The sequence below is a fragment of the Lissotriton helveticus genome, chromosome 1_1 (genome assembly GCF_964261635.1).
Source record: "Lissotriton helveticus chromosome 1_1, aLisHel1.1, whole genome shotgun sequence".
NCBI classification, from domain to species: Eukaryota; Metazoa; Chordata; class Amphibia; order Caudata; family Salamandridae; genus Lissotriton; species Lissotriton helveticus.
Window position 1 is genome coordinate 232,613,907 of NC_136057.1, and position 25,887 is coordinate 232,639,793.

The 25,887-nt window shown below is 41.4% G+C and overlaps 1 protein-coding gene across 3 annotated transcripts in view; it reads left to right on the forward strand.

Annotated features, from left to right (window-relative positions):
- The window catches only part of LOC144788347 (membrane-spanning 4-domains subfamily A member 4A-like), a 184,498-nt gene that overhangs the window by 138,470 nt on the left and 20,141 nt on the right, over nucleotides 1-25,887 (forward strand). For 2 of the 3 annotated variants that reach the window (XM_078665345.1, XM_078665346.1), the window contains exon 6: nucleotides 12,043-12,180. The exons of the other annotated variant lie outside the window; for it this stretch is intronic. In XM_078665345.1, coding sequence (XP_078521471.1) covers nucleotides 12,043-12,180 — 138 coding nt within the window. The remainder of the gene's footprint in view (nucleotides 1-12,042; nucleotides 12,181-25,887) is intronic. 3 annotated transcript variants of the gene reach the window in all.

The window sequence follows — 25,887 nt, forward strand, 5'->3', positions numbered from 1 at the left end:
CCAGTTTCGTTATATTCACAACTTCTACAGTGTAATGTTGCGTGGCGGAATCCTCTTTTTCCCAAAATCATGTAATTGACAGTTCCTGACCCCTATTAAAATGTAGCCTGTAAGGTTCCCCCAGGAGTTCTTCCATTTATTTACTTGTTAAAAAAAACAAGTGCTGGCAACCTGATTGCTGTGCAAATTAATACAAATCATGCATACGTTTTATAATCTTTTTCAATCTTGCAGCTTGACTTGATCCACTGTCGTGTCCGCCATGAACGCAGGGGACGTTTAATCATCATTTTGCCCATGCTCTCTCCAATGTACAGGTTGAGGAGGAAGGGGTTTAATCAAGCATGTTTCATAAAACATTTATCATTCGTGCAAAGGTGGGGTGCAGTTAGAATTTTATAAGAGCAGAAAATCGACCATAGTGATTGTCATATGAATGTATATAGGACGACCTTTGCACTGGTTTTACCCAGAAACAATTCTGATTCACTCATGTTTGTGTTGACTCATTTGCAGTTCAAAGCAACATCTATAGGTCATATAATTTTCGAAATGAGATTACAATAAAGAGAAGTGAGTTTTTTTAAGACAACTGAGGCTCGGACTCATTCTGGATATGCTTTTAAATGAATAATGCCGAGATCGTTGCATTGTAAATGCTTGTTATTTTACTGTAAAAGGCATACTGTGCAGTGGTTATTGACCTTGCATGATTCTGGGATGCAACTATTATGCTCTCTTCTGGCAGTCAGAATTAGTTTCTTTTGTTCACAGGTCAGTACAGCAGTCAAGAAAAATAAAATGCATTATGCTTAATTATAGCCACTCCTAAATAAAATCGCTAAGGCTCGCATTTCGAGTAGCAAAAGCAGTTACCATTACTGCCGTGATTCTGATCGCCAGGAACGCCGTGTATGTTTAGTTTTTTTCCCTCTTAACCTGGAGAGTAATCTCTAGGTTAAAGTCTGTAAAGTCTGTAGGAGAATTTGGGGATGTGATAAGGGACAAATGAGCCTTGAGAGAATCACATTTAAATGTCTTTAGTAGTTTGCATACTAATGTTCAGGCATAATAAAGCAAAACCGGAAACTGCTCGAAGACCTTCAGCAGTAGCTTATGCATGCTAATAACAAATGCCCCATACAGCTGCCACAAGCACACAGTCCATGAGCGTCCAAGTGATACTTGATGAAAAATGTCTTAACAGGTAATGGGGAAGCTGTTTAGCCAAAGTCCTTATTTGCTGGATTCATTGTCCGATGGTAATTTTAATTGGAAGCCAAGGAATGTAATGCAGCCCTACAACTCACTGACTCTCCCTCCCATTCACTGACTCTCCCTCCCACTCACTGACTCCCCCACACACTCACTGACTCTCCCACACACTCACTGACTCTCCCACCCACTCACTGACTCTCCCACCCACTCACTAACTCTCCCACCCACTCACTCTCCCACCTACTCACTGACTCTCCCACCCACCCACTCACTGCCCACTCACTGACTCTCCCACCCACCCACTCACTGACTCGCCCACCCACTCTCCCACCCACCCACTCACTGACTCTCCCACCCACCCACTCACTGACTCTCCCACCCACTCACTGACTCTCCCACCCACCCACTCACTGACTCTCCCACCCACTCTCCCACCCACCCACTCACTGACTCTCCCACTGTCCCGCTCTCCCACTCTCAACACAACACATATTGCATTACAAATGCAATAGGTGTCACATTTGCGAAAGTTTAAGCTATTGGCATTGTAAATAACAATGCTATTAATTTATCCATTTTCAAAACCAACACATACAAAAATATTGTCATTTACAATGCCAATAGCTCAAACTTTCCTAATGCGAGACCTATTGCATTGCAAATGCTTGTTTACTTTCCTGCTCTGCTTTGCACTCAACACGAACTTGCGATATTTTTTAGAGAAGGCTGAGTATTTTGCTTCACATGAGAAAAGCTTGTTATGCTACATTTCCAAACTGTCTCGCTAGTTTAGTCTGCACATTGAGAGCCGAGACCATTAAGGTTATCTCGCACACTGTGTCTATTATTCGGAATGATCAGCGCACGTTCTAGCCTTAACACATATGCAGCTGTGGCCACCTCTGCTACTGGTGCGTTTAATAATGCACTGCGTGGGAATGATCAAACGCAATTGGAGAACTATTGTATGCTGACAGCTTGTGCTGAGCTCGATGTGATCCATTTCTGCTGAGTACCAGAGGTATGGGGCCGCCCACATAATCCTATGAGACCTTCTTTAGTTATAAACTAACTCACTAGCTAGGGAGGGTGAAATCTAGGTATATTTTAAACCTGTTTCCCTTTAGCATTATAAGATGTTTTCTCCCTTTGTATTTTATGGAAAAGTAACAATGCTGACAACCTTGTTTCTGATAATATGTTTGCTTGTATTATCTAAGGTACTGCGCATGAGATCACGGCATTAGAAATAAACATTTCAAACTGTCTCGTGTCTCTAATTACTCCTTGTTTTGGACTGGTATAAGACTGGAACGAAAGAGTGTTCTTGTTATCCACCTATCCTAGGGTATCCTAAGTCGCATGTTCTGGGTTGACTAATCATTGGTGTATTTGCTATAGGATGAGGAACCAATGAGTCACTGCTGCTAGTCTGGTAGGGGATTTTGGGTACTAAGGTGAGTTTTGGGCCAACCTAATTCACACAGGGCCCGATTCACAGAACTAACTTAAGACAAAATCCTAAACTAACTACCATTTTGGTATTCACAGAAGGTACTTACTAATTTTGGTATTCACAGAAGGCACTTACTCATTTCGGTATTCACAGAAGTTAGGACTCCTAACTTTAGGACTCCTAAATGCCTTCTGTGAATACCGAAAGTCTTAAAATTAGGATTTTTCTCAATTTAGTAGTAGTAAAGTTAGGACTCCTAACTTTAGGACTCCTAAATGCCTTCTGTGAAAAAGAAAGTCGCCGCATTAACAGCGCGATATGCCACCGATAGTGAGAACGCAGCTTCGGAATCAGACATGGGCGCTGACGCTGCTGGACAGCGCGGCGGAGATTACCATAGTTCGAGAGACGCTCCATCCACTACTGAAGGTGACAGCGACTGACCAGTATGTTGTTGTTGAGACAGCTGACACTAGAGTAGCTCCCCCTGACAGGCTTTATGAGATCAGACTCTTAATTGAAGGTGACATACAACATACCATAAAAGGGGTATTTTGGGAAAATGTAACTACTACTTATGATATTTTGGTCGCTGAGGCTGACTGGCCCCCACCTTTTGTTCTCGCAGCTCCGCTACGGGAGGAGGTAATCCTCCCCAGTTTCGCGCACACAGTGTCAAAGGAGCATGCGCTGAATTTTGCAGAAGAGTGGGCTAGGGCCCTTGCTCCAGTTTTGTACCGTCCTCATTGTGGTGGGAGACAACCTTTACAACGCAACTTTTACTACGCAGTGCCATTACGACGCAACTTTTACAACACATACCATTACAATGCATTGCGCTGGGGGGCGCTCTAGGATAGGGAATAGGTTTAATTTACTATCCAACACCTTCCCTACTATCCACGGGGACTGAAGTTGGAATAGTAAATTAAACTATTCACTATGCAGCGCCCCAAAGCACTATGCGTTGTAATGGTATGCGTTGTAAAAGTTGCGTCGTAATGGCATGCGTTGTGAAAGTATGCGATGTGATGTCATACATCCATTGTGGTTGGGATAAATTCTCCCCGTCACGAGATTCCCCTACGGTCAATGCCTCAGCCTCAACCTCAATATCCCTTGCGACGTGAAGCCAAGGTTTCCGTAGCAGCAATCCTTGAACAATTGGAATATCAGGGAGTAATTGAAACTTGTGTGTCTCCGATGAATAACCCACTTTTTACTGTGACCAAGCCTGACGGATCGTACCGTTTGGTATTGGATTACCAACATTCTTCGCATTGTCGTACCTGTGCAGTACAGCATTGGTGGATAGTCTTGTGCAAAAAAGGTTTAAAACCACACTTGACATTACCAACGTTTTTCTTGCCCACAACTTGTCTGGTTTAAGTTCCCAATGGACGAGTTTTACATGTGGTGGCAAACAATGTCACTTTAAATGCCTGGCTATGGGCTATAAGAATAGTCCAGGTGTGTTTGCTGCCTGTATCGTTTCTCTCGTTTCTCTTTTAGAGAGATTCGACCCAGATGCGTTGTCGTATGTGGATGATATTTATCTCATGGACGACGAACTTTGGACGCATCAGTGCCGCATAGACCACATAATTTGTTGTTTCGCAGAATTTGGTTACAAATTCAACTTTGCAAAGTCTCACATTGCAGAAAACACAGTGTTGTTCCTGGGCTACGAGCTCAACAATGAAGGTCGAGGATCAGCCCCTCACTTCTTGGAGAAATGCGTAAAGCTGCGCACTCCTACAACTCTGAAACGATTGCAACCCTTGCTGGGATTTTTGACTTTCGGGCGTACTTACATTCCCGAATATGCCCAGCGTATCAAGCCTCTGTATGCTTTGATACAACCAACTTTTACGAAATCGTGCTGGCTGCCTGAACATTCGGCCATTCTGCAATCTCTGCAGGCTGATCTTCTAGAATCTAAATTCTTGCTGACTCGTGATAACCACACCAACCTGGTGATCAGAATCCTCCCTGGGGCGGTGGGTTTCACGTACCTTACTTTTAACGAAGGAGACACGGTACCTATCGCTTACAAGTCGCACTTGTACACTTCGGCTGAAATGCTGTTTTCCACTGTTGAAAAAGTCTTGACAGCAGTGCAAATGGCGATTCTGAAGGAACGCGCACTGTCGCAGGGAAAACGCATGTTGGTTGTTACCCCGTATCCTGCCCAGGGAGCAGTGACGAAAGCCAATGTACCTAATTCTAAAGATTTTCACCCACAGTGGATACAATGGGCCACATCTTTGACGTCTCCGGATGTCACGTTTATCTTTGATGCCTCCTTGCAGTCGCAGGAGTACTTACAGTATGAATTTGTTCATCCTGCTACTTTGACTATGCGTCCTTTGGAGGAGTTCCATTGTATCATTTACACTGACGGTTCTGCGCAAGTTGCGCATGGGTCTAAGCACGCATATGTCTCAGCCTGCGCGATTGTGGTCGGTACCATGGAGAATGGAAAATTCAAGTCCGATGTCGTACATACACAGACATTAGGGGACTGTACCGCCCAATTGGCAGAGCTCCGTGCTCTACTGCTTGCATTGGCGTACGCAGATCCAGGTGTGATTACTCTTATTGTGAGTGATTCTTACTACTGTATCCAGTCTTACAATGACAATCTAGTTTTTTGGACTCAAAACGATTATCGTGACTCCAAGGGTAGCACAATAAAACATAAAATTATCTGGGTCAGAGTGGCTGAACTTAAAGAGCGACTGCCACTCGTGTATGTAATTCATACTCTAGGTCATCAGCGTTTAAGACCTCACGCTTTTGGCAATTTTTTGGCGGATGGAGCCGCAAAATCACTTCAATTACTTAGTTGCAGCAGTCACGCGTTCCAAAAGTAAAATAGATGATGACATCTTGGCAGATATTGCCGCGACGGAGAAGGGTGAGAAAAGTCCTACTTGATTCCCTTCGAAGTACTCTTATCACTTAAGCCCCGATAAAGTACCTTATGTGAAGATACCAGACGTTGGAGACAGATTGATTCCCAAAGCGGACAGCAGGCCCTCACTGATTACAGCTGCCCATGAAGGTGTTGCGTCCATGCATGCAGGCGTATCAGCTACTGTGTCTCAGTTACAATTGCGTTACTGGTGGCGGGGACTGTACAGACAGACGCGAGATTATGTCCTTCAATGTGACATATGTCAGCAAATTAAGCCTTCTTAAGCTGCGCGTATGCCCCAGACACAGTTGTACATTTCTAATAAACCGTTCGGCTGTGTTTATTTAGATCACTGCGGTCCTTTTTTTTCTGATACTGCGTATGAGTACATCTTAGTTGCAGTTGACTCTTGCACCCGCTTTGTTTGGTTATGGCTGCACCGAAGTGCTGATTCACGAACTGTCATAAGAGACTTGTGTATCTTTGTGGGAATTTTTGCGTGTTGCACCTTCCATTCTGCAAAAAACAAGTGGTAAGGACCAAAGGGAATTTTAAAGACCAAGCTCCAATATGTTCCCTATAGACATATAACAACCTGTATACCGGAGGGTCTATCGCACAACTACGCTCAGTATGTCCTAAAGGGGTACCCTAAGACAGCCTCAAACTATGTGTATCTAGCATAGGTCATCCCCAAGGTGGTCAGAGAGAGATGCCCATCAGTCACCACACGGAACCGCCCTTCATCATTTGGGATTCCGTCAAGACCAACATTGGGATAGCCAATCAACTATCACGGTCGGGGGTCCAGATGTAGAGAGGAACTCCACCGCCGGTCAGTAAGGTCTAACTGTGATCTTGCTGCTCAAGTTCTGAGGATTCTAATATCAAAACTGGGGTACTGATGTTGCAGTGCTCAAAGGAGTGAAAAATTAAAAAAATGAGTGATATTAAAATAGGGTAGGGGGGTACTCATAACTTTCTTCAGGTGTTACCCAACCTCCCACTGTTAAAAAGTAGTCGTCATTGACAGTCACTAATATATAGACTGTACAAATTCTCTATGTGGTCGACATGTTTCAGCAATTTAGTGACATATTCGTCATTGCTTTCTTCAGGACCATATTAACTAACAGCCACTGCAAATCTAGTGATAGTGAAAAATAATATGTGCTCAAAATCAAAAATAGATACAGAGATCACCTGATACCACTAGGTGTTCTGCTCCCTCTTTTCAAGTTTTTGCTGAAAAAGAGGAAAGAGAAAGAAATTTGACGGTCGAACCCAAGGTTAACCTAAAGACAGACTGGCGTATAACATTATAATCATACTTATGATTAATAAAGAGTATCGCTAATGTATACTAAATGTCAACTTATACATAAAGTGCACACATATTATCATTGGGCCTGCTATAATAACCGTGTTAGCTACATATAACGGTAGTTTGAGTGTAGCTAACACGGTGTTGTATATCTATATCTCTTTCTATCATAGAGCGGTGCTTCCCCTTTCTCCTGAGCCGTGGCCAGGTGGGGTGAGGTCCATACCTCTTACAAGTATGGTAAGATGGGTTAAACTTTTCTTCATTGGTAGTTATTATAGCAGGCCCAATGATAATATGTGTGCACCTTATGTATAAGTTGACATTTAGTATACATTAGCAATACTCTTTATTAATCATAAGTATGATTATAATGTTATAAGCCAGTCTGCCTTTAGGTTAACCTTGGGTTCGACCGACAAATTTCTTTCTCTTTCCTCTTTTTCAGCAAAAACTTGAAAAGAGGGAGCAGAACACCTAGTGGTATCAGGCGATCTCTGTATCTATTTTTGATTTTGAGCACATATTTGTTTTCACTATCACTAGATTTGCAGTAGCTGTTAATTAATATGGTCCTGAAGAAAGCAATGACGAATATGTCACTAAATTGCTGAAACATGTCGACCACATAGAGAATTTGTACAGTCTATATATTAGTGACTGTCAATGACGACTACTTTTTAACAGTGGGAGGTTGGGTAACACCTGAATAAAGTTATGAGTACCCCCCTACCCTATTTTAATATCACTCACTTTTCTAATTTTTCACGCCTTTGAGCACTGCAACATCAGTCCCCCAGTTTTGATATTAGAATCCTCAGAACTTGAGCAGCAAGATCACAGTTAGACCTTACTGATCGGCGGTGGAGTTCCTCTCTACATCTGGACCCCCGACCAAGATAGTTGATTGGCTATCCCAATGTTGGTCTTGACGGAATCCCAAATGATGAAGGGCGGTTCCGTGTGGTGACTGATGGGCAACCTTCCATTCTGACCAGGGTCCAGCGTTTGCCTCTAAGGCGTAGAAGGATGCCATGAGGTCTTTGGGGGTCAAAGTCAAATTTTCGTCTCCATACAGGCCTGAGGGCAACAGTGTTGTGGAGTGGATGAACTGTGATTTAAAGCAGTCTTTGACAGCTCGAGTTATAGGTAATGGGAGGAACTGGCTGACCCATCTCAATGGTGTGCAAAGAACACTTAATAATCTCCCTAGAAGGTCTCTTGGTGGGCGGACCCCATACTAAATGCTCTTTGGCATCAAAATGTATGTCCCGGACCTTGACGGTCTAGACTCTGCGGCGTCTGCTGCATCCTTTGACGTAGATGAACATTGCAATGTTTTACAGGATCTACCAAAGACAAGAGACAGTCTTGCAAAGGAACACTTGCCCTCCACTTCAGATGCTGCGTTGCAGATCACGGTAGTTGGCTGGCTACCCCAAGTCGGAGAACTGGTCTGAGAGAAGATCGAGAACAAAAAAGAATTTGGACCCTTGTATCGAGGTCCAGTTCCTGTGCTTGGTGTGCAGGGCACAAGAACAGTCGTATTACCACCACTTCTAGAGTGTAAAGAAAAGAGGCACATCTCCATTGACAATGTCAAACTACACAGAGTGTCCGATACTTCTTAGTATGACTCCTGCGGACTCCTGTCCGGCTATGCCTCGAAATTCTGTTTTGGCGCCGGCTCCAGGGAACCGGCCTGCGGACGTTGTCTTAGAGATGCCTGCTATATCAAGTACTTTATTGAATATTCCACATCAAGTTCATCTTAATGAGACTGAGTATACATACCCCACTGACTTGTCATTGCCTGATTTACAAACTAGGTTGGCAAATGAGTCCAGATTTTCCTTTGACACTAACTCTTCTGCTTCAAAGTCCCCTTCGAAGATTTCAGCTTTTGCAACTTGGTTCAAAAAACATTTTTTAATTCCTCCTTGGACTTACATTTGGCTGGTGCTTTTTTCTATATTTTTGTTTATGTCATTTGGATTTGTAATTTATTTATTTCGTTTGGTGAATGGACACTACGTTGAGAAACGGTTAGTTATTCGACCGATTAATGGAACATTGGCACCCTATTTCTCCTCTCACCGCATCAAAAGAGACTTGGAGCATGTCAACATCACTGCCCTGCCTGTTTTAGATGGCATTGTTTGGGATGCTGTAAAGTTCCAAATTCATGGTCCTACAAAAGTCATAAATGTCCCAAATGTACTGAGGGTTTCAATGGGGGATGTAATTAAGCAAAATATACATGCTGATGATTGGGATGTTCAAGCCGTCAAGGCTTTGTTTTCCGATTTGAAATATTACGCTGCATTTGATGCTGAAGATTTGTATTTGAATTCTGCTAACTATGATGATTTGTATTGTTATCAACACTTTGGTAATCACTACTCTCACAAGGCAAACACAAGAAGAAATATGGTTAATTATGCCCAATGGGAACACTACCCTGCTCCGATAGAAGGGAGCTCTAACTCTCTTTTGAAGAGATTCACATACTTTACTGATTTTAATCAATCAAATACTAATGCCTTTTATTTTAAGATGACTGAAAAGATGACTTCCAAAGTTAGACTTACCCACACCAAATTATTATATTCTAAGTCCTTTCTTGACCAATTAGCACTAGGGGGCTATGAGCTGTGGAAAGATACCATTGATCTTAAATCTGTTTGGGGTCCTAAGAGCTGGCAAGTGCAAGGCACAGAGGCTTTGCATCGTGCATGTCTTATCCCGAACCATATGTTGTTTTTGAATTCTACTATTTCACAAACCACATGCTTTGGATTGGCTACTGCTAAAAATTTAAATGCACCATCATTTCCTTAGTTGGAAGAGTATCCCGGCTGGGGTCATTTTTCTTTGTTCTCAATTAGAGAGTTGCAAGCATTATTGCTGAATTCTTCCTTTAACAACTCTGGTTTGGATCCTGAGGGTTGGTTGTTGTGGCACAGAAGTGCTGATTCCTGCCAACATCGATTTCTGGGTTTGGCCCGTGGCTCCACACAGGTTAGAGTGGCTCCCCGATTTGACAGTGACCATTCTGTCATTACCTATTCAGTGGGTAAGCTATGTCAGAATTGGCTCAAACACTCCACTTTAGCGTCAGTTAAATTACACCTATCTAAACTGACTGACGATGTTGACCTGAATGATTTTATTAAAGGCCCTGCAACTGGCAGATCCAAGAGATTGGTATATGCTATTTACAACTAAGTTTGGAAACTGTCCCAGATTGAGGCTGCTTCCAGGTTAAGGGCTATAGATCAAGCTAATTTAGAAAAAGTGCCTGCTGTTGTAGATAATAGCCTTAATACGCTTTCTTCGCGCATTTACACGTTAGATAATATTGTATCGTCTGTTGTTGATACAGTGCAAGAAGATGTCTCTGTTTTGTTCCATGGTCAAAATCAATAGCGTTCTATTATGCAGTTTGCGTGGACTTTACAAACGTTTAAATCTGGTCGAGTTCCTTGGGATTACATGAATACGTCCCCGTTATTTGCTCCTTTTAATTTGACTGACAAACAACAATTTATGTCTATGAAAGATGATACATTTTCCATGTTGCATATAGAAAAACTTGAACCCTTGCCGTTTTCTGTGGCTGAAACTAATTCTGCTGGGTTGCTTATCCACTGTATGATAACGTTACCTTTTAGTCTGTTTAAGTTTGAAGCTTGCATGAAATACTATGCCAATGGCAGATATGAACCTTTAGGAAACACTTATCTCCATGAAGCTTGGTCACTACCATTTACATATAGATGTCTGAGGGAGGGTAAGGAAGTTTATTTGAATGGCGAAGATTGCACAACTGCGCCAGAGCACTCCTTAATTTGTCGACACATACAATTGCATGGTTCTTGTAATCAGGAGGCCCCTAATCTGGCCTGTATTTTGAAAGGCACTCCAACACCTGCTATCATACCAACATTCACTTTACTGGCAAACTGGAGTTTTTTACTTTTAAATAACGCGGATTGTTGTGGGATGGTAGCCGGTATAGCTTATGTGGTTACAGTCACTGAGCGTGTAATTTGCTGTAAATATGTTCGGTTTCCTCCTCCGGATGGGAAACTGGATGTTTCCATCTGGCCGTCTATTCCGACCTTGAAAGCAGAGCTCTTGTCTCAAAAAGAGGTTGCTCTTACATCTGCTAGAGAAACATTTGTCCTTCACGTGGCAAATACCCACACAGAGGTGCATGCTTTATTAAATACCGACTTGCCCTTGCATTTTGGGGAGTTAATTCACACTATCTTTAATGCGTCCTCGACTACGGGGTTAGCTCACTTTTTTAAAGTTGTAAGCAGTGGCCTTGTGACTTCTTTTCAAACTATTTTTGGTGTGTTCCCCGCATTTTTTCATTCGATTTTTTCCAGCCTCTTTGGTGGCTTGCCCTTAATGCTAGCATTAGTTGCTAGTGTGCTACTCTTACTTTGTCTGCTTAAAAATGGATGCACATCATGCAGCGCCCGACAATAAGTCCCGGCTGTTGCTGCTCCGCAACCGAATGCTTAGTTACTATGGAGCGCTGCCTCTGGCGACATTGAGTGCAGCTTATGGATTATCGTTTCGATTTTCCTTTTTCACATGCGTCCAGCCTGGCTTTCATTGCCTGAGCTGTGATTTCGACTGGGCCCTGGATTTGTGTCTCTGCAGTATGGTGTCTCCCAATGCGGATTATGACCAGCTGATGAGCCCCTTAGTGGTTCATGACTTGCTCTGTTCTGGCGGCGGGATTATGGCCTTAGCAGCGATGCATGGAATATTGGGACGTTGGATTGTTTTTGCAGCGGCGCATGACTTCTTGGCACGCAGTTATGTTGAAGAAGACCCGCTGTTTTGAGTTACATCTCTTTACAAACTACACAAGGCCATATAAATCAGGCCTGGTGTGGCTTTGTAAATATAACTGAAGCCTTTGCAGTGTCCTTGCATTGCCATGGGTGACACAAAGAAAATGCAAAGGCTTCATAAATATGGGCCCAGATCCATTTAATGTGGGAAAAAAACACAGTCTACTTACATGGGGTATGATACCCAAAGGTGATGTCAGTTCCTTTGTGTTTTTTTCTGTCATAATTCTACGTTTTTATTCCATTTTAGAGCTTCCGACAAGGCTTTGCTTCCTTGCTGTCCATTCTCCTGCTCCTTCTCTCAGTACTGGAGTTCTGCATGGCGTTTTCCACCTCAGTCTTCGGATGCAAGTCAGTCTGTTGCTCTGGTAACACAGCGGAAACTCAGGTAACATGACCCTCTTATTATACAATCTCCTCTTTCTAAATATTCTTTTTATTTTATTTTCCCATATAAACATGTCCAAAAGAAAAGCAGTTTTTTTTCTAAAAGAACACTATTGTCTCCATAGTAACTTCTTTTAAATGTTAAAAAGATTTGCATAACTCAGTTTTGCTATATGTGGTGTCTTTTCGTGGTTGGCTGAGAGCAGTGAGAGCAGGATTTATATGGGGCAGTTTTGGTTGAAGGGTTTGTAGTCGTAGACAATTGTATGGTTTTTGAACTGTATTAGTGGGATTAGGTTTATGGTCAAAGACCCCTCAGCCACTCATTCTAAAATAGCAACATTGTGTAGTGCTAAGAAGTTGGTCTGATGATATCGCGGGAAGAAGGAATATAGTGTTCTAAATGTGGACCGAGATAAAAAATGGCCCTAAGGAGAAGACACAAGTACTTTAAAAACTGTCTGGCAAACCGTGAGCAGGTGAGGTTTGGAAATCATAAGTGTGATGTGCTGTTATCTGCATGCATTTACTACCAGCTGGGGTTGAGCAGGTATTGGGCAGTCCTTTTGCCTCAAGCTGTTGTCCAGCAGACCCTTACTTTAACCGGGTTTACAGGGTGTGGAATTACACCGGGTAAAACCAGGTCAGGTGTTACTCAACCCGGTAATTATGCGGCAACTGGGTGTATGAGTATTTAGGCGACAACCACATAGGCAGCGAAGGAAGAAGGAGTGTGTTTTCCATCTGCACATATTCCTCACTGACCTCAGGGAGGTGGTGGTTATACAGTTCTACAAACTGAAGAAGGAGTCCATCATAGAATTAATGGAGAAGATAGCGCCAAGTTTCCAGTCAGCAACTGTAAGGACCAGTGCCATCCCAGCACACAACATTTATTTCTATCCTACACATGTTGGCCTCAGGATCCTACCAAATCACAGCAGCCAGATTGGCTGGCATTTTGCAGGGATAATTGTCTGCCTTTCTCCCATCTACATTGCATGCCATCATAAAACTCACACCCACTTCTCTTCCTCAAAACTATACAACAATTTTTTTTTTAAAGCTAGGCTTCTGCACCATTGCTGGATTTCCTCTTGTTTTTGATGCCATAGATTACACAAATGCCCAATTCGTGCGCCGTGCAGTAACATCGCGCCTGTTCATAAACCACAAGAATAACTACTCCACAAATGTCCAGGCGATGGTGGGTCATCAGGGAATGTTCATCAATGTCCTTGCAAAATTTTGAATATGTGCACATGATGCATACATCTTCTGCCACGGTACAATCGATGAGCGGTTTCAGAATGGCGTACTCATTGGTAAAGTAAACAGAAATATACATTATACCAGCTAAGATATTGTAAGGTATGACTTGATAGCCATCTCTGTCTTTGTGACTGGATCTTGTTTCATGTACAAATATTGGTAAACTAAGCATAGGTGTCACACATGGCAGTAATATCAGGAGCAGTATCAAATGTTAGTTAAATGTGTACTTCAGTGTTATACATCATAAGGTTGGACTATATAGTAAGGCAACCTTTTGCCTACTTTCATCCTACCTTTCTCTACATAATGGTTTCGGCACTGATGTGTGGTTTTCTCTGAAAACGTCCCTGATTTTTTATGCAAGAGGATTCTTACTATCATATCTTAATCCCCTGCACACTCTGTACAATAACTCTGTACAAAACGCACTTCCATCATCATCTTTGGACGACAGGCCTGCTGTGCAAAGTTGCAATTATTGATTCAGTTAATTTGCATAATTGCAACCATAACATATTGATCAAGGTAGAACCCCTGTGGGAACCTTTTTGGTATACAAGAATTACACCATCACTTACAAAGGAGACACTTCCATGCTGACACTGGGGGTCCTGCATGCTCAATTATCAACATGCAGCGGTGTGACATCCCTCGCGAGGTGTCCTACTTGAGACCAAGATGGGTTCCTTCATTCTCTCCCAGCAGGTAATGAAGTTGGCTTCTTCCTCGGGGATTCTTGGCTTCTACACTCATATACATGCTTCTACATCTACATACATCTATTTACATTTAAATAGGGTCTGCATTAGCAGGAGTACGCAAAGATTACTGGGCTTTATATGCCTGCATATATTCATTGCTTTAGCGCCATGGTAGATATCTACCTACTATTTTCTCTTGTGGTGCTTGTAATCGTATACCTTTGCTTCTGTCTATTGATTGCCTCGTTTACACCAGAATGATGCTGGTTCAATAAATACTTATTTACATGCCCCATCGTATAATCTGTGTATATCTCTGAGCATAAGTGAGTACGAGTGACTGAGCGAAAAGTACTGCACATTTTCCACGATCCCTGAGGGGTCAGGGTTGTCATGTTCAGTGGCTGCAACAAACTATTTGCTCCTTGGTAAGTTGGCAGGCTAAAGGAGGCACTGTGAGCTAGCTGGTCTCCAGGCCGACATATCCTGCGCAGGTGTCCGGAATTAGTCATGACACCAAGCCCTTAGTTTATGTTGTCCAACAAACGTGCAGATCCTGATTATTCTTAGGAACTACACAACACCAGTAACATACGTGATACCAAAATGTAGCTTTGTATCCGGTATCACCAGATCTCTTGATCAGGCTGAGCCGTATCTGCAACAACCTTGTAACCAGAGGCCACAGTATTGTTTCATTCAACAGTTATTTCTTGGATTCTTCAGTCAAAATTAATTACTGCTGGTATCACAGTTTAACAATTGTAAGTTGTTTTTATTGGTCAATATGTTTTTACTAAAGTTTACATTAGCCTTCACTAGCTTTCTGCTGCTTGACAGCTAGGACCGTGATTTTCTTAACTCCTGCATCAGAGTGAAGTGGTTCACTGTATTTACTTTTGAGAACAAAAAGTGTTTAATGCAGGAAAAGTGCCAATTTCTCAGCATCAATAATTCTTTGCGTGCCGTAGTATCACTTTGCATCAAGAGAGGATTACTGGGATGTTATGTGGGCAGATCAGCTTAAACATCCATAGGGTTTGATGCAAAGTCCAGTCTACCTTTATGGAATTGGATACATCATGATATATTTGAATGCCCAAATACCTAAACATTACCACCTCTCACTGAAGTGCAACATCAGGGGAACACTCAGATTGTAATTCATTGGATGTTCATATTTGGAGCAAGCAAGATGTAGTCTTGTGGACTTGTAAGTCTGACAGTTCACCAAATCTAAGTATTTAAATATTAAATAAATGAATATTTGTAACGTGTGAACTAATCCCCCCTAAGGGTCTCAAGGTGCTGGGGGCCATCAGGTAAATTAAGCAAGCTAATGTCTAGAGTAACATGGTGCTGGGATGAGGTGCCAACGGAGCTGGGGATCGAACCATGAGCTCCATGCTCCGATGTCAGCCGCCCTGGCCTCTGCGCCACACTGCTCCTACTGCATCCCTTATATATTTTAGTGCATCTGTAACATAAAAGTGCATATTCAGCATACAAATACATTGAATGCATATAATCATCAAGCCTTATCATTCTGCTGCTTAACTTCCTGTGCATTAGCATATTCAATAGCTTCATCTCGTATCCAAAGAAGAGAAGGAAAATGTGCCATCTCTGATGAATTCCTCTCCACCGTGCCCAGTAGTCGGTCTATTCACTTCTCAAGTGGGCTGTTTGTTCAGTACATCATAGCAACATTAATCAGCCTATATTGATACTGTAGCACATGTCCCTTTTCTGCATGGTCAACCCAGAGCCTTTGCTTTATTCTAGACACTATTTTAGCTGATATTAGAACTCTATCAGCCTGATTCATCTAGCCGAAATCGGCTTGCAAAGGGCCAGATTCTGAGAATCTGGCCCTTTGGGAGCGCTATTTTTGCATTTGGGATTCATCATCCCAAATGCAAAAATCGGTAATAGCGAGTTCGCTATTTTGCGAGGAATTACATTTAAGGAATCTCTATTTGAGATTCCTTAAATGATTCATCATCCATTTAAAATTTGCGAATTCGCAATTTCGGCCCGCTATTTACCGCGAGGTCAAACCTTGTGGTAAATAGCGAAAACTTAGAAAAATGCTTTTAAAAGCATTTTTCTAAGTTGCATGTTGCACACACACATGTCCTTTGGACATGTGTGTGCGCAACACCTGTTTCGATTTGCATTTAAGGGGTGCTACAGGGTGTCCTTTGGACACCCCTGGCACCCTTTAAATCGCTATCTTATTTGCGATTAGCAAATTGCTAATCGCAAATAAGGAATACTCCCCATTCATTCCTATGGGCCTTTTGGCCCATAGCAATGAATGGGGAGTATTCCTTATTTGCGATTAGCAATTTGCTAATCGCAAATAAGGAATGTGTAGGAATCGCATTTCTTTATGCAATTTCTACATGAATCCCGTTTTGCAAGTCCTTAATAGCGATTCGTTATGAATCGCTATTAGGGGATCGCAAAACGGGAGAATGATGAATCAGGCTGTATGTTCTTTATCCCTGCTAAAAAGTAGTACTCCTCCTTTTATTATAGTTAAATTGGCTTACCCCAGATTGACATATTGAACTTGCATGTAAGTGTCTAGTATATGATGTAGACAATCTGCCACCTGTGGCATTACAGTACCGATGGAGCCATCTACAGGGTTAAAGATTGTAAAATATCACTTCAGGCCTACCATATTTAGCCTGTCTGCAGCAACCTCAAATTCAGCTGTCACACTTGTCAAAATAACCCTTTTTGACAGACGGTAAAACCCGCCGTTTTAATTAATAATAAGTCACGCGTAAGTACACCTTATTGTCAGCAAAGTAGAGTGGCTGATATATGAAAGTCGAACCTGTGTGAAATTATAGTTGGCATGTTCATCTTTTTACTGGCCGGGCGGTACCTGATTCCTAGAAAATGTCAAAGTACAGCATATAAACTTTTGAATGGAAATGGCTATAATAGTAAATTAAAGACTGTGTTTCATATTTAATAAAAATCTAAATCCTTTTTGAAGTTAGATTTTTAATAAATATTTAGGAAAAAGTTACTTTAACAAAAGTTACAGTTTCCAAACCTGAAGCACCTGGAGCCTAATTTGCATTAGCCTGTCAGCAGCTACCCAACCAGTACCTGGCCTTAATGAGGTGTGAAAACTGCTCCCAGAACAGAACAATGACTTCAGCCAAGATGGGGTGGAGGGGCATGTGAGCCTTATCAGCTCAGGAAGGACAGTTGGAGTGGACCAGGAACTTCATTAACATGAAAGAGACAAGGGTGAAGCCTGCCCATTCATAGTTCAGCTTAAAAGGTGACAAGAGGAAGGGAAAGCCTTTGTTCCCCCAGGCCCACACTAGCCATGCTAGCTTTTAACCGAGTGGGAGGGAATCTACCCCCAAAACCAATTTAGAATGGGCACTGGTGAGGGGACTGCTCATTTACCTGGGTACACCTTGGGGTGGATACAAGTCCTCCACACAAGAGAGGACGGGTGCGTTCATCTTGGCCTTTAGGAGTAAGGTGGTCAGTGGGATTGATTGCAGTAGGTTAAGCAGGGTTATCTGTGGGAACTTTGATCCCATTGGTTGGGAAGGGGCCAGGAGTCACACCCACCCATTGTCTCTTGCAAAGCATGAATGTGGAACCCTAAGGGATCCTCCTTGGAGTAATCACTTTCTGGACCAGTGGAAGGGCAGAAGAGGAGTGGGCCCTGCTTGCTGTAACATGAGAGGAGCACTGAAGGACTTATTTATTTATTTTATTTATATCATTTCTAAAGCGCGCTGTAACCCTACGGGCATCCTGGCGCTGAAAAATGCAACTGATGGGCTGGTTTGTGAGGGCAAAAACAGGGGGGAGGCTTTATGGAAGTGAGACATTAGGAAATAGCCAGGTCTTAACCTGCACTCTGCTGTACCCAGGGCATAGAGGTATACTCCAAGGGGCAGTTGGCTGACACAACTAGCTGCAAGAGGCCTTTTTCCTGAAATTACCATTTGACCAGTAATACCTGGACTAGATCCTACTGATGGCCACTGCTAGAATGAGCCTTGGTCCCTACGTTCTGTTACAGAGGACATGGGAGCCAGATAATCTGCTCTATGAACCCTGAATAGTTGGAACTTAGATAAGTTTAGGATTTCTAAGACCTTTGGAGTACCAGGGGGAACTCGTAGCAAAGGTGTCCGATTTTAAGGCAGCTTCCTCAGAAACAGCTTCAGCCTTGCCCTGCGGGAGGATTTAGATCTCCATGAAAAGAAATGAGCACAGAGTTAAAATCTCTAATGGGGACAAACTTGTTTGGTGTATCTGACCCGCTCTCTATCGCAGACGGCCTGAAAAGTGCCTGAGTCCCAGTTAAAATATCAAAAGACTATCAAACGTGTTTCATGCTTTTTGGAGCTATTTTCACTTAAATCTTAACATCTCTAGTTCTCCATATTCAGTTTTTGTGGGTTTGGTGTGGTTCTCTTAATCAAAAATTGCTTTATTTCGCCAATTCAGTTTGACATTTTTAATAGTGTTTGGTATTTTAACTTTATTACTGTGTTGTTACTGCTTTGTGCCATAGCTACCAAGAGGTTGAGATCAGGATAATTTAGTGACTTTTAGGGCGTAGCCTGACAAGTTAATGTTATATTTACTTGAAGTGGGCTACCGCAACTGATGAGTTGCTCAATACATGGAACAGTCTCCTAAAGTTTTAGGGGGGCAATTCTATTTAGGGCAACCCAGGTGTACTAGGCAAGGCATGAATTTTGAGATGCTGTAAAGCAGGATCTTGTCCAACATCTTACAGTATATTTTGAGCAAGGACTAAATATAGGTAAAAGTTGCTAAACGCGTACTTCTATAATGTCCCATTAGTTAGCAGTAGGGCTACCACATCACCTACTTAGTGGTAGGAGGTAAACTTTCACAAATGCCCGCCACCTGTTACACCTCCAGCAATTTCAGCATTCACTGATCCTGCACGGAGTTTCTTCCTCCTAGCATGGGGATTACTAATCTTCTAATAGCATTTCTCAATTCCAGTACTGTGAGTGGGACATCCAGTTCCTATGCCCTTGCACTTGTTAGTTGAGTAAGAGGTACATATGAATTGGCCCGTTCAACGCTCTTGCAGTTAGAAAGATTCCTGGCACAAAACCATATGTACTTTAAGTCAGTGTACATATGAATATATCTTGCTGGATGTAATTGGGTGTCTCACCCTTGAATATTCCATGTAATGAAAGTATATTTCATTAGTCAAGTCACTTAGCATTTAGGGTCACATGTATTAACATGTCTGAATATTAATATTGTCTGAAGTGCTCTGAATCTGGTTTCCTATATATCAAAGTTATTTTATGAATCGTTACAATTTTACAGACTCTTGAAATGAAATGGTGACTGAATACTCATTTGGTATTTGGAAGAGTGTGTTTTTGGCACTAAATCGGTACTCTATGAATCTGTGCCTGGCGGCCAGAATACACTCACAGTCCATTTAGAAGTTACAAACCCCAAAGTAGGGATGGTAACTGATTCGCAAAAGGGACAGGGTCTGATTTAGACCACTTCTCCTTTGTAAATTGGGAAAAAGGATTCTGGTAGAGTAGGCAGTAGTCCAACTCTCAGTGAAACTTTTATAAAGAAAATTACCTTTTCTTTAAAAAAAACAACAGCCCTCTTTCCTTTAAGAAATTTGGGATGCTTTTAAAAAATAATACTTCATTTAAATACAATCACACCCATGGTGGACTAATGACCCTTTTTGACCATCATCCCTTTGATTGTATCCTATTGCAGTAAGTCACAATTTGTAACCTATCTAATGCATAGTAATTAGTGGGTCGGATTGCAGCCCACTTTGATTTATAATTTTACAAACCAACCTATTAGTACATAGGTTGGTTCACAAAATTCGGATTTTAAAAATGCAGGTTGCACATTGTGGCCAGTTTTTGTGACCAATATAATGATACAGCTTGCCCGTAGGCCCAGATTTTCAAAGCTTTAGCGTCAGGTTAGCGTTACTTTTTCAAGGAAAGCTGACACTAAAACTGTTTATGGATTTAATTGGTATTAGTGTTGGTTTGTAGGAGGAAGTAATGCATTACTTTGTGTCAAGGGGTTGGTACATGGGTGCTTCATGTACATTCCCATGAAACTTGCCCATGCTTTTTTACGCTAAACCCTATTCACTAACGTTGGTAGAAAGGGTTTAGTGCCAAAAATGTATGCCGCTGAAAAGCAGGCGTTAAATGGAAGAATGTTTTAATTTCTCCATGCTTTTCTGACTTTGCATGCATACTGCACTATACAGCACACATACAAAGTAGGAACATCTTTTAAACTTGTCCAGGCATAGTATTTTGTACAGGAAGGCTTGCCTTCCTGTAAAAAAGATATGCTAGACTCAGGCACACACCCTGGCACTATGGTGCAAAGATGTGTGCCTTCCGCTGTCAGCCGAAATCAGTGCCAGTTATAGGGAATGGGGTGGAGAGTGCCATATCTCTCTGTCAATAAGGTGTTCACCTGAGCTCTTCCTGTCACCAATGCAGCCCAGCCGCTTTGGGGGCAGTGCTGTGTTGCCTGACAGCTATGAGAATCTGGGCCTTAGTGTTTTGTGTGTGCTGCCTCCCAACTGCGATCCTCACAGAGCATCCTCACACACCTGCAATGCCTTTAGTGATCCCTCATGTGTTTCTACATCTGAACCTGAAAATCAAAGCTGAAAATAACCCAGTGCTATCCGAAGGATTTTGGGGTTCCTGGCAAAGACATATTTCGAGGCCCCCTATTCACAATGACTTTGAATTTTATTGCCCATTTCCCGATATTTAAGTTTGCTTGAGGACCAACAAAACTGAATATATGTTTTTGTTGTTGTTTTTTTAAAAACATACTTTATTGAGTTTACAAAGTGCCACGTCATCTGTGTGCTTGAATATAACCAATACCTAGACAGCTCTGCAGAGAACGAGTTAGTAGTGAAATCACTATTCATATAAGGTAGATACAGAACCCAGGTTACTGCCTGTGCAAGACATTCATATTTTGGCATCCTCAAGCTATTATGGATCCATTGCAGTTTGGTTATCAGTCCTCGTCTCTATGCTACATTAGATTAAAAAACATCCCAATTCAACCCTCCCCCTTTCATCTGTTCTGGCTCACCTCAATTAAGTTATAGCAGGACAGAGGCTTGACTCGTCATCAATCCGTTCCTAGCCCGGGGTCTCAGTCAGTAAGGCGCATTCCTAATCGCCGGGTCATGTGGCTAGTAGGGGGAGAACACGGCTACTTTCTAGAGTAAGGAGACATGTGTACTATATGCATTGCGGGATAGTAGGTTTGATTGCTTTAAGTGCTTCCAGCATCAGATCCCATTCCATGGAGATCAGTATTTTCCGTAGGCCCCTATATTCTTCATGGCTGCGCTTTCTGCACTGCCCCATCGAAGTGCCTCCCCGTGCCTCGAATGTATTGTTGGTGGGATGGCAGTTTTCCACCTCATAGTAATTGAGCACTTTGCTATTAGTAGGGCCAAGTCAGCAAATGTGAGCTGTACTTTCTGTGTCTTGGGGCAAAAACTGAATATATGTTAAAACACAAACCACACAAAACTGTTCAAATCTGGCTTGCCCTGTGCCCCAAAAATGATACTGGGTAAAGAGAGAATAGAGTCAGAGGTAAAGAAAGGTAGGGAGAGTGAGAGAGTTGTGATAGAGAAATAGAAGAGAGAATTTACCTTCACATGGGCCCCATGGAAGGTGGAGTATTGCGCAATTACCCTATATGCCCATGCTTTAAAACGTCTCAGTAACCTACCACTGAAACCTCTCTCAGAAAGCCTTGCAAGGCCAGAATTGCCTAGCATGAGTAATGACAGCCAAGGGTGGCTTGTGTTTTCTGGTTTTGACAACATGATTCAATATGGACAAAAACAACACAATATGGTACTACAAAAAAACAAATAGCACATTTATGTAATGTAACACAATAGACTAACACAGCAATGTGGTTGTGTTGATATGTTGTTGCATTTTGTTGGAATGTTGGTGCGTTTTTTTGTTTTTGTGTACTGTTTGTGGGTTCTGTTTATTAATTTGTTGGTGTACTATATCACTGTGTTGATGTGTTATGTTCTTGTGTTATTCTTTTTTGTTGGTGGCTTGTGTTTGTGTATTGTATGATTGTGTTTACATGTTGTGTTGCTGTGTTGAAGAATTATATTAATGCCTTTTGTATTGTGTTAATTTGTGTTGAGCTCTTTTTGTTGTTTTGCTGAACTATAACACTGAGTTTTTTGTGTTGTTGCTTTGGTGTACTGTGCTAAGTTTAGTTATGTCTATGTGGTTGTTATATTGAATTTTACTAAAATCAAAGGAGCTTGTCTAATGTTAGACCTAAATGTTGAATGAAAAGGCTGTCAGCCCAGTCATTTTCCTGCCTCTACCAGCCCCGTAAAACTGTGAGTTGCCAAGGTCTTCAAGAAAATGAGGGAGTGCTCTCTCTCAATGCTCCACCACTGACATTTCATCCTATGGCAAACTCAAGTTAAGGGTGTTTTGGTCAAAATCTCCTCTTTGCCTGGTTCCACTGACTATCTCCAATCATGCTTTTCCTCTCCACCAGCACAAGGACATAAGATTATGTTTGATTATGTGAGACAGACATACCACACCAAGGTAACCATGTAACTGTGTAAGTATGTAAATATGCATACACAAACAATTCCCCTAAAGAATTATTTTTTTCCAAATAGCATAAGGTAATATAAATACTAACTTAATTAGTTAAACAATAAATTGTAAATCAAATAGTTGAATGATATCTAAAATAAGGCGTACTTCTATATGTCTCAGTATTAAATACAATTTCTAATATCAGGATGCCAAACCAGAAAGCAGGGTCAAAACATGAAATCAAATCACACTTTCCCGTGGTAACACTCAGATTGATTTTTTCATTTCCCAGAGTGATAATCCGAGGTGCCACGGTGAACACTCAAGAATATAGTCAACTTTTTTTCAAAGCAGATTATTTTGAGGAAATGGATTCACAGCTCCTAAGGATGATTGTGGGGATAACAGTGTATCTTTATATAATACATTGTATTTATTACTAAGATATAAAGAAGTATGCTTTGTATTAGGATTCAATTGTTTGATTTATGTTTGGCATTGGTAATATAAGGCATCCTGTATTTTTGACTCTGTACTGCACTTGGTGTTTGCTTGTTTATGTGCTCTGGGCCTTTTACAAATGCTGATCAATGGTAGAGTGCAAGTTCTCCCTGTCTAAATTGTGATTCTGATTGGTTATTCATGATTGGCATACTAGATTTACTGGTAAGTCCCTAGTAAAGTGCACAGTGTGTGCCGAGGGCCTGTAAATCAAATGCTACTAGCAGGCCTGCAGCACTGGTTGTGCCACGCACATGAGAAGCCCTGTAACCTTGTCTCAGGCCTGGCATTGCAGTGTCTGCAAGTGTACTTTTAAAATGCCATGTCGACCTGGGAAGTGCACCCATTTTCCAGGCCCTAACCTTCCTTTTTACTACATCTAAGACATCCCTAAGGTAGGCCCATGTGCAGTGTATGTGAAAGGTAGCACATGTGCTGTTGTGTTTTACATGTCTTGATAGATAAATACTGCCAATTTATTTTTTCACTATTGAAAGGCTATCTCTTCCATAGGTGATCTCCTGAGCTGCCTTGTAACATCTCACAAGTGTAACCTTCAATTGGGAAGAGATAGAGATTTGGAATTTGGGTTTCCTGAACTCATAATTTAAAGATACATCTTTTAGTGAAGTTGGTTTTTAAATTGTGTGTTTGAAATTGGCACTATTAGAAAGTGGTATAAATGAATGGAGGGTGGATCTGCACACCTAACTTGTGAATAATAGTAATGAGGTTTGACGTGAAAGTATGGGTTTGATAACTGAATTTTAGCGTGCCTACATATGGTGAGGGAGAGTGCCGGTATCCCTCTAAGTTAATAACAATGAAAAAAGGGTCTAAGGTCAACCAAAGACTTCATGTAGCTCAGCTGGGGGCTAAAAAAGCCTATACAATTTAATCATATTCAACTTTTCTTCTATGAATAATTCAACAATTTTGAAACAGAAAAAAATGCTTCAACTTTCTTCTTTCAAAATTATCATTCATAAAAAATCAAAAGTTACTGTAAAGACACTATTTGAACATAGGTCTAACGGTCTGTCATAAGACAAGGTTTCTAACAATCAAAAAGATAATCAGAGAAATGAAAATGTCATAATCACATCAGATACATGTTGCTCAAAATGTTTTTATTTTTTTTACAACAACAAAAGCTCCCAAAGCATTTTGGGTTCACCATGAACCCTTCTTCAAGGGATGTGCGATTTAACAAAACTACGTAAAAGTAAAAGCAGTAGAAGTATTCTTCAAAATGTTTCAATCTGGATCTACAACACAGAACAATATCAGTGTCAGAAGTTTGAACACATAACATGAAACATTATTTGAACTGCATCATATTGAATTGTACATGATGAATGCTGGAGATTTGCACTATCTTAATGGTGAGGAAAAAGATAAAGATGAAACGCCACCACGAAGAGAAGTGCGCACGAAAAGGAGTAAAGGTAGTGTATGATGCCGTTAAACGAATGCACTGGTGTTCAATGTTCGAAAAAACTACCCTCCCAGGGTTGACTACCCACTGACTCCAGAGCTGGTTTGAAAGGTATGCACTGTAAGCACTCTGAAAAGGTGAGAAACTAATTATCAATAGACCCACAGTGTCGTGAAATACTAAGGCATAGCCCTATTGAAGCTATTCTTACCAGAAGACAATGTCGTGACTGTAGTGACTGTAATCACAAGTTTGAGGAAATGATTTAACACCTCTCTTAAAAATAATGTCCTAGTGAGACACAGTCCATTATACATATAGACACGTGTGTTCACCATATGTGCCAAAAAGTCTTACCGGCAGGAACAGATTGTTCCGTAGTAAAGTTTTGACATGAGCCTTGATAAGATTCTGCGTGCTGCAGAGTAAGCAAAAATAGTACATGAAAAAACCTGTGGCTTGATGCTCCGTACATAAAACGGGTAAAGAATCCAAGACGATAACTCACCGGGACCAACGGTTAGCGTCTCTACTGGCGAAGCTGTCAGGGGGGGTGCCGTATGACGGTCACATGACCCGTCTAGCGCAAGTCTAAGCCTTCTTGTGGGTGCGCCCAATCAGAGAATTAGAAAACGGACTACGGCAACAGTGCGGTGAAAGTAAACAATAAAAGAGGACTAAAGTAAACTAGGGGTCGATTGAACAAAACTTTATTAGCTGTACACTAGCTAATAAACAGTAACAAAACAGTAGACCGGTGTGCTGTAAAGGCAAGAAAGCTAAGAAGTTACGGCCTGGGGCATGGAGTAGGCTGGGCCTTAATATATAAAAAAAAAAAGAAATTGCCTAAACCATTCTCGATTTCAAAAATTCTATTTATCGATGAAACACAAATTCTTTTAGTTTGACCTGGTATATTTATTTATACTCTTCAAATTTATACTTCTTTTTATCCTCTCTTTTTCAAATTTATGCATGAAAAGGAAAAACTGTACATTCTATACATTTACACTAATATACAAAACAATTTACAAAGACTTATTTACAATCCACATGATTACTAAAGATAAAATAAACATCATAGACAAAATACTTTGTACAAACAAACAATGTAT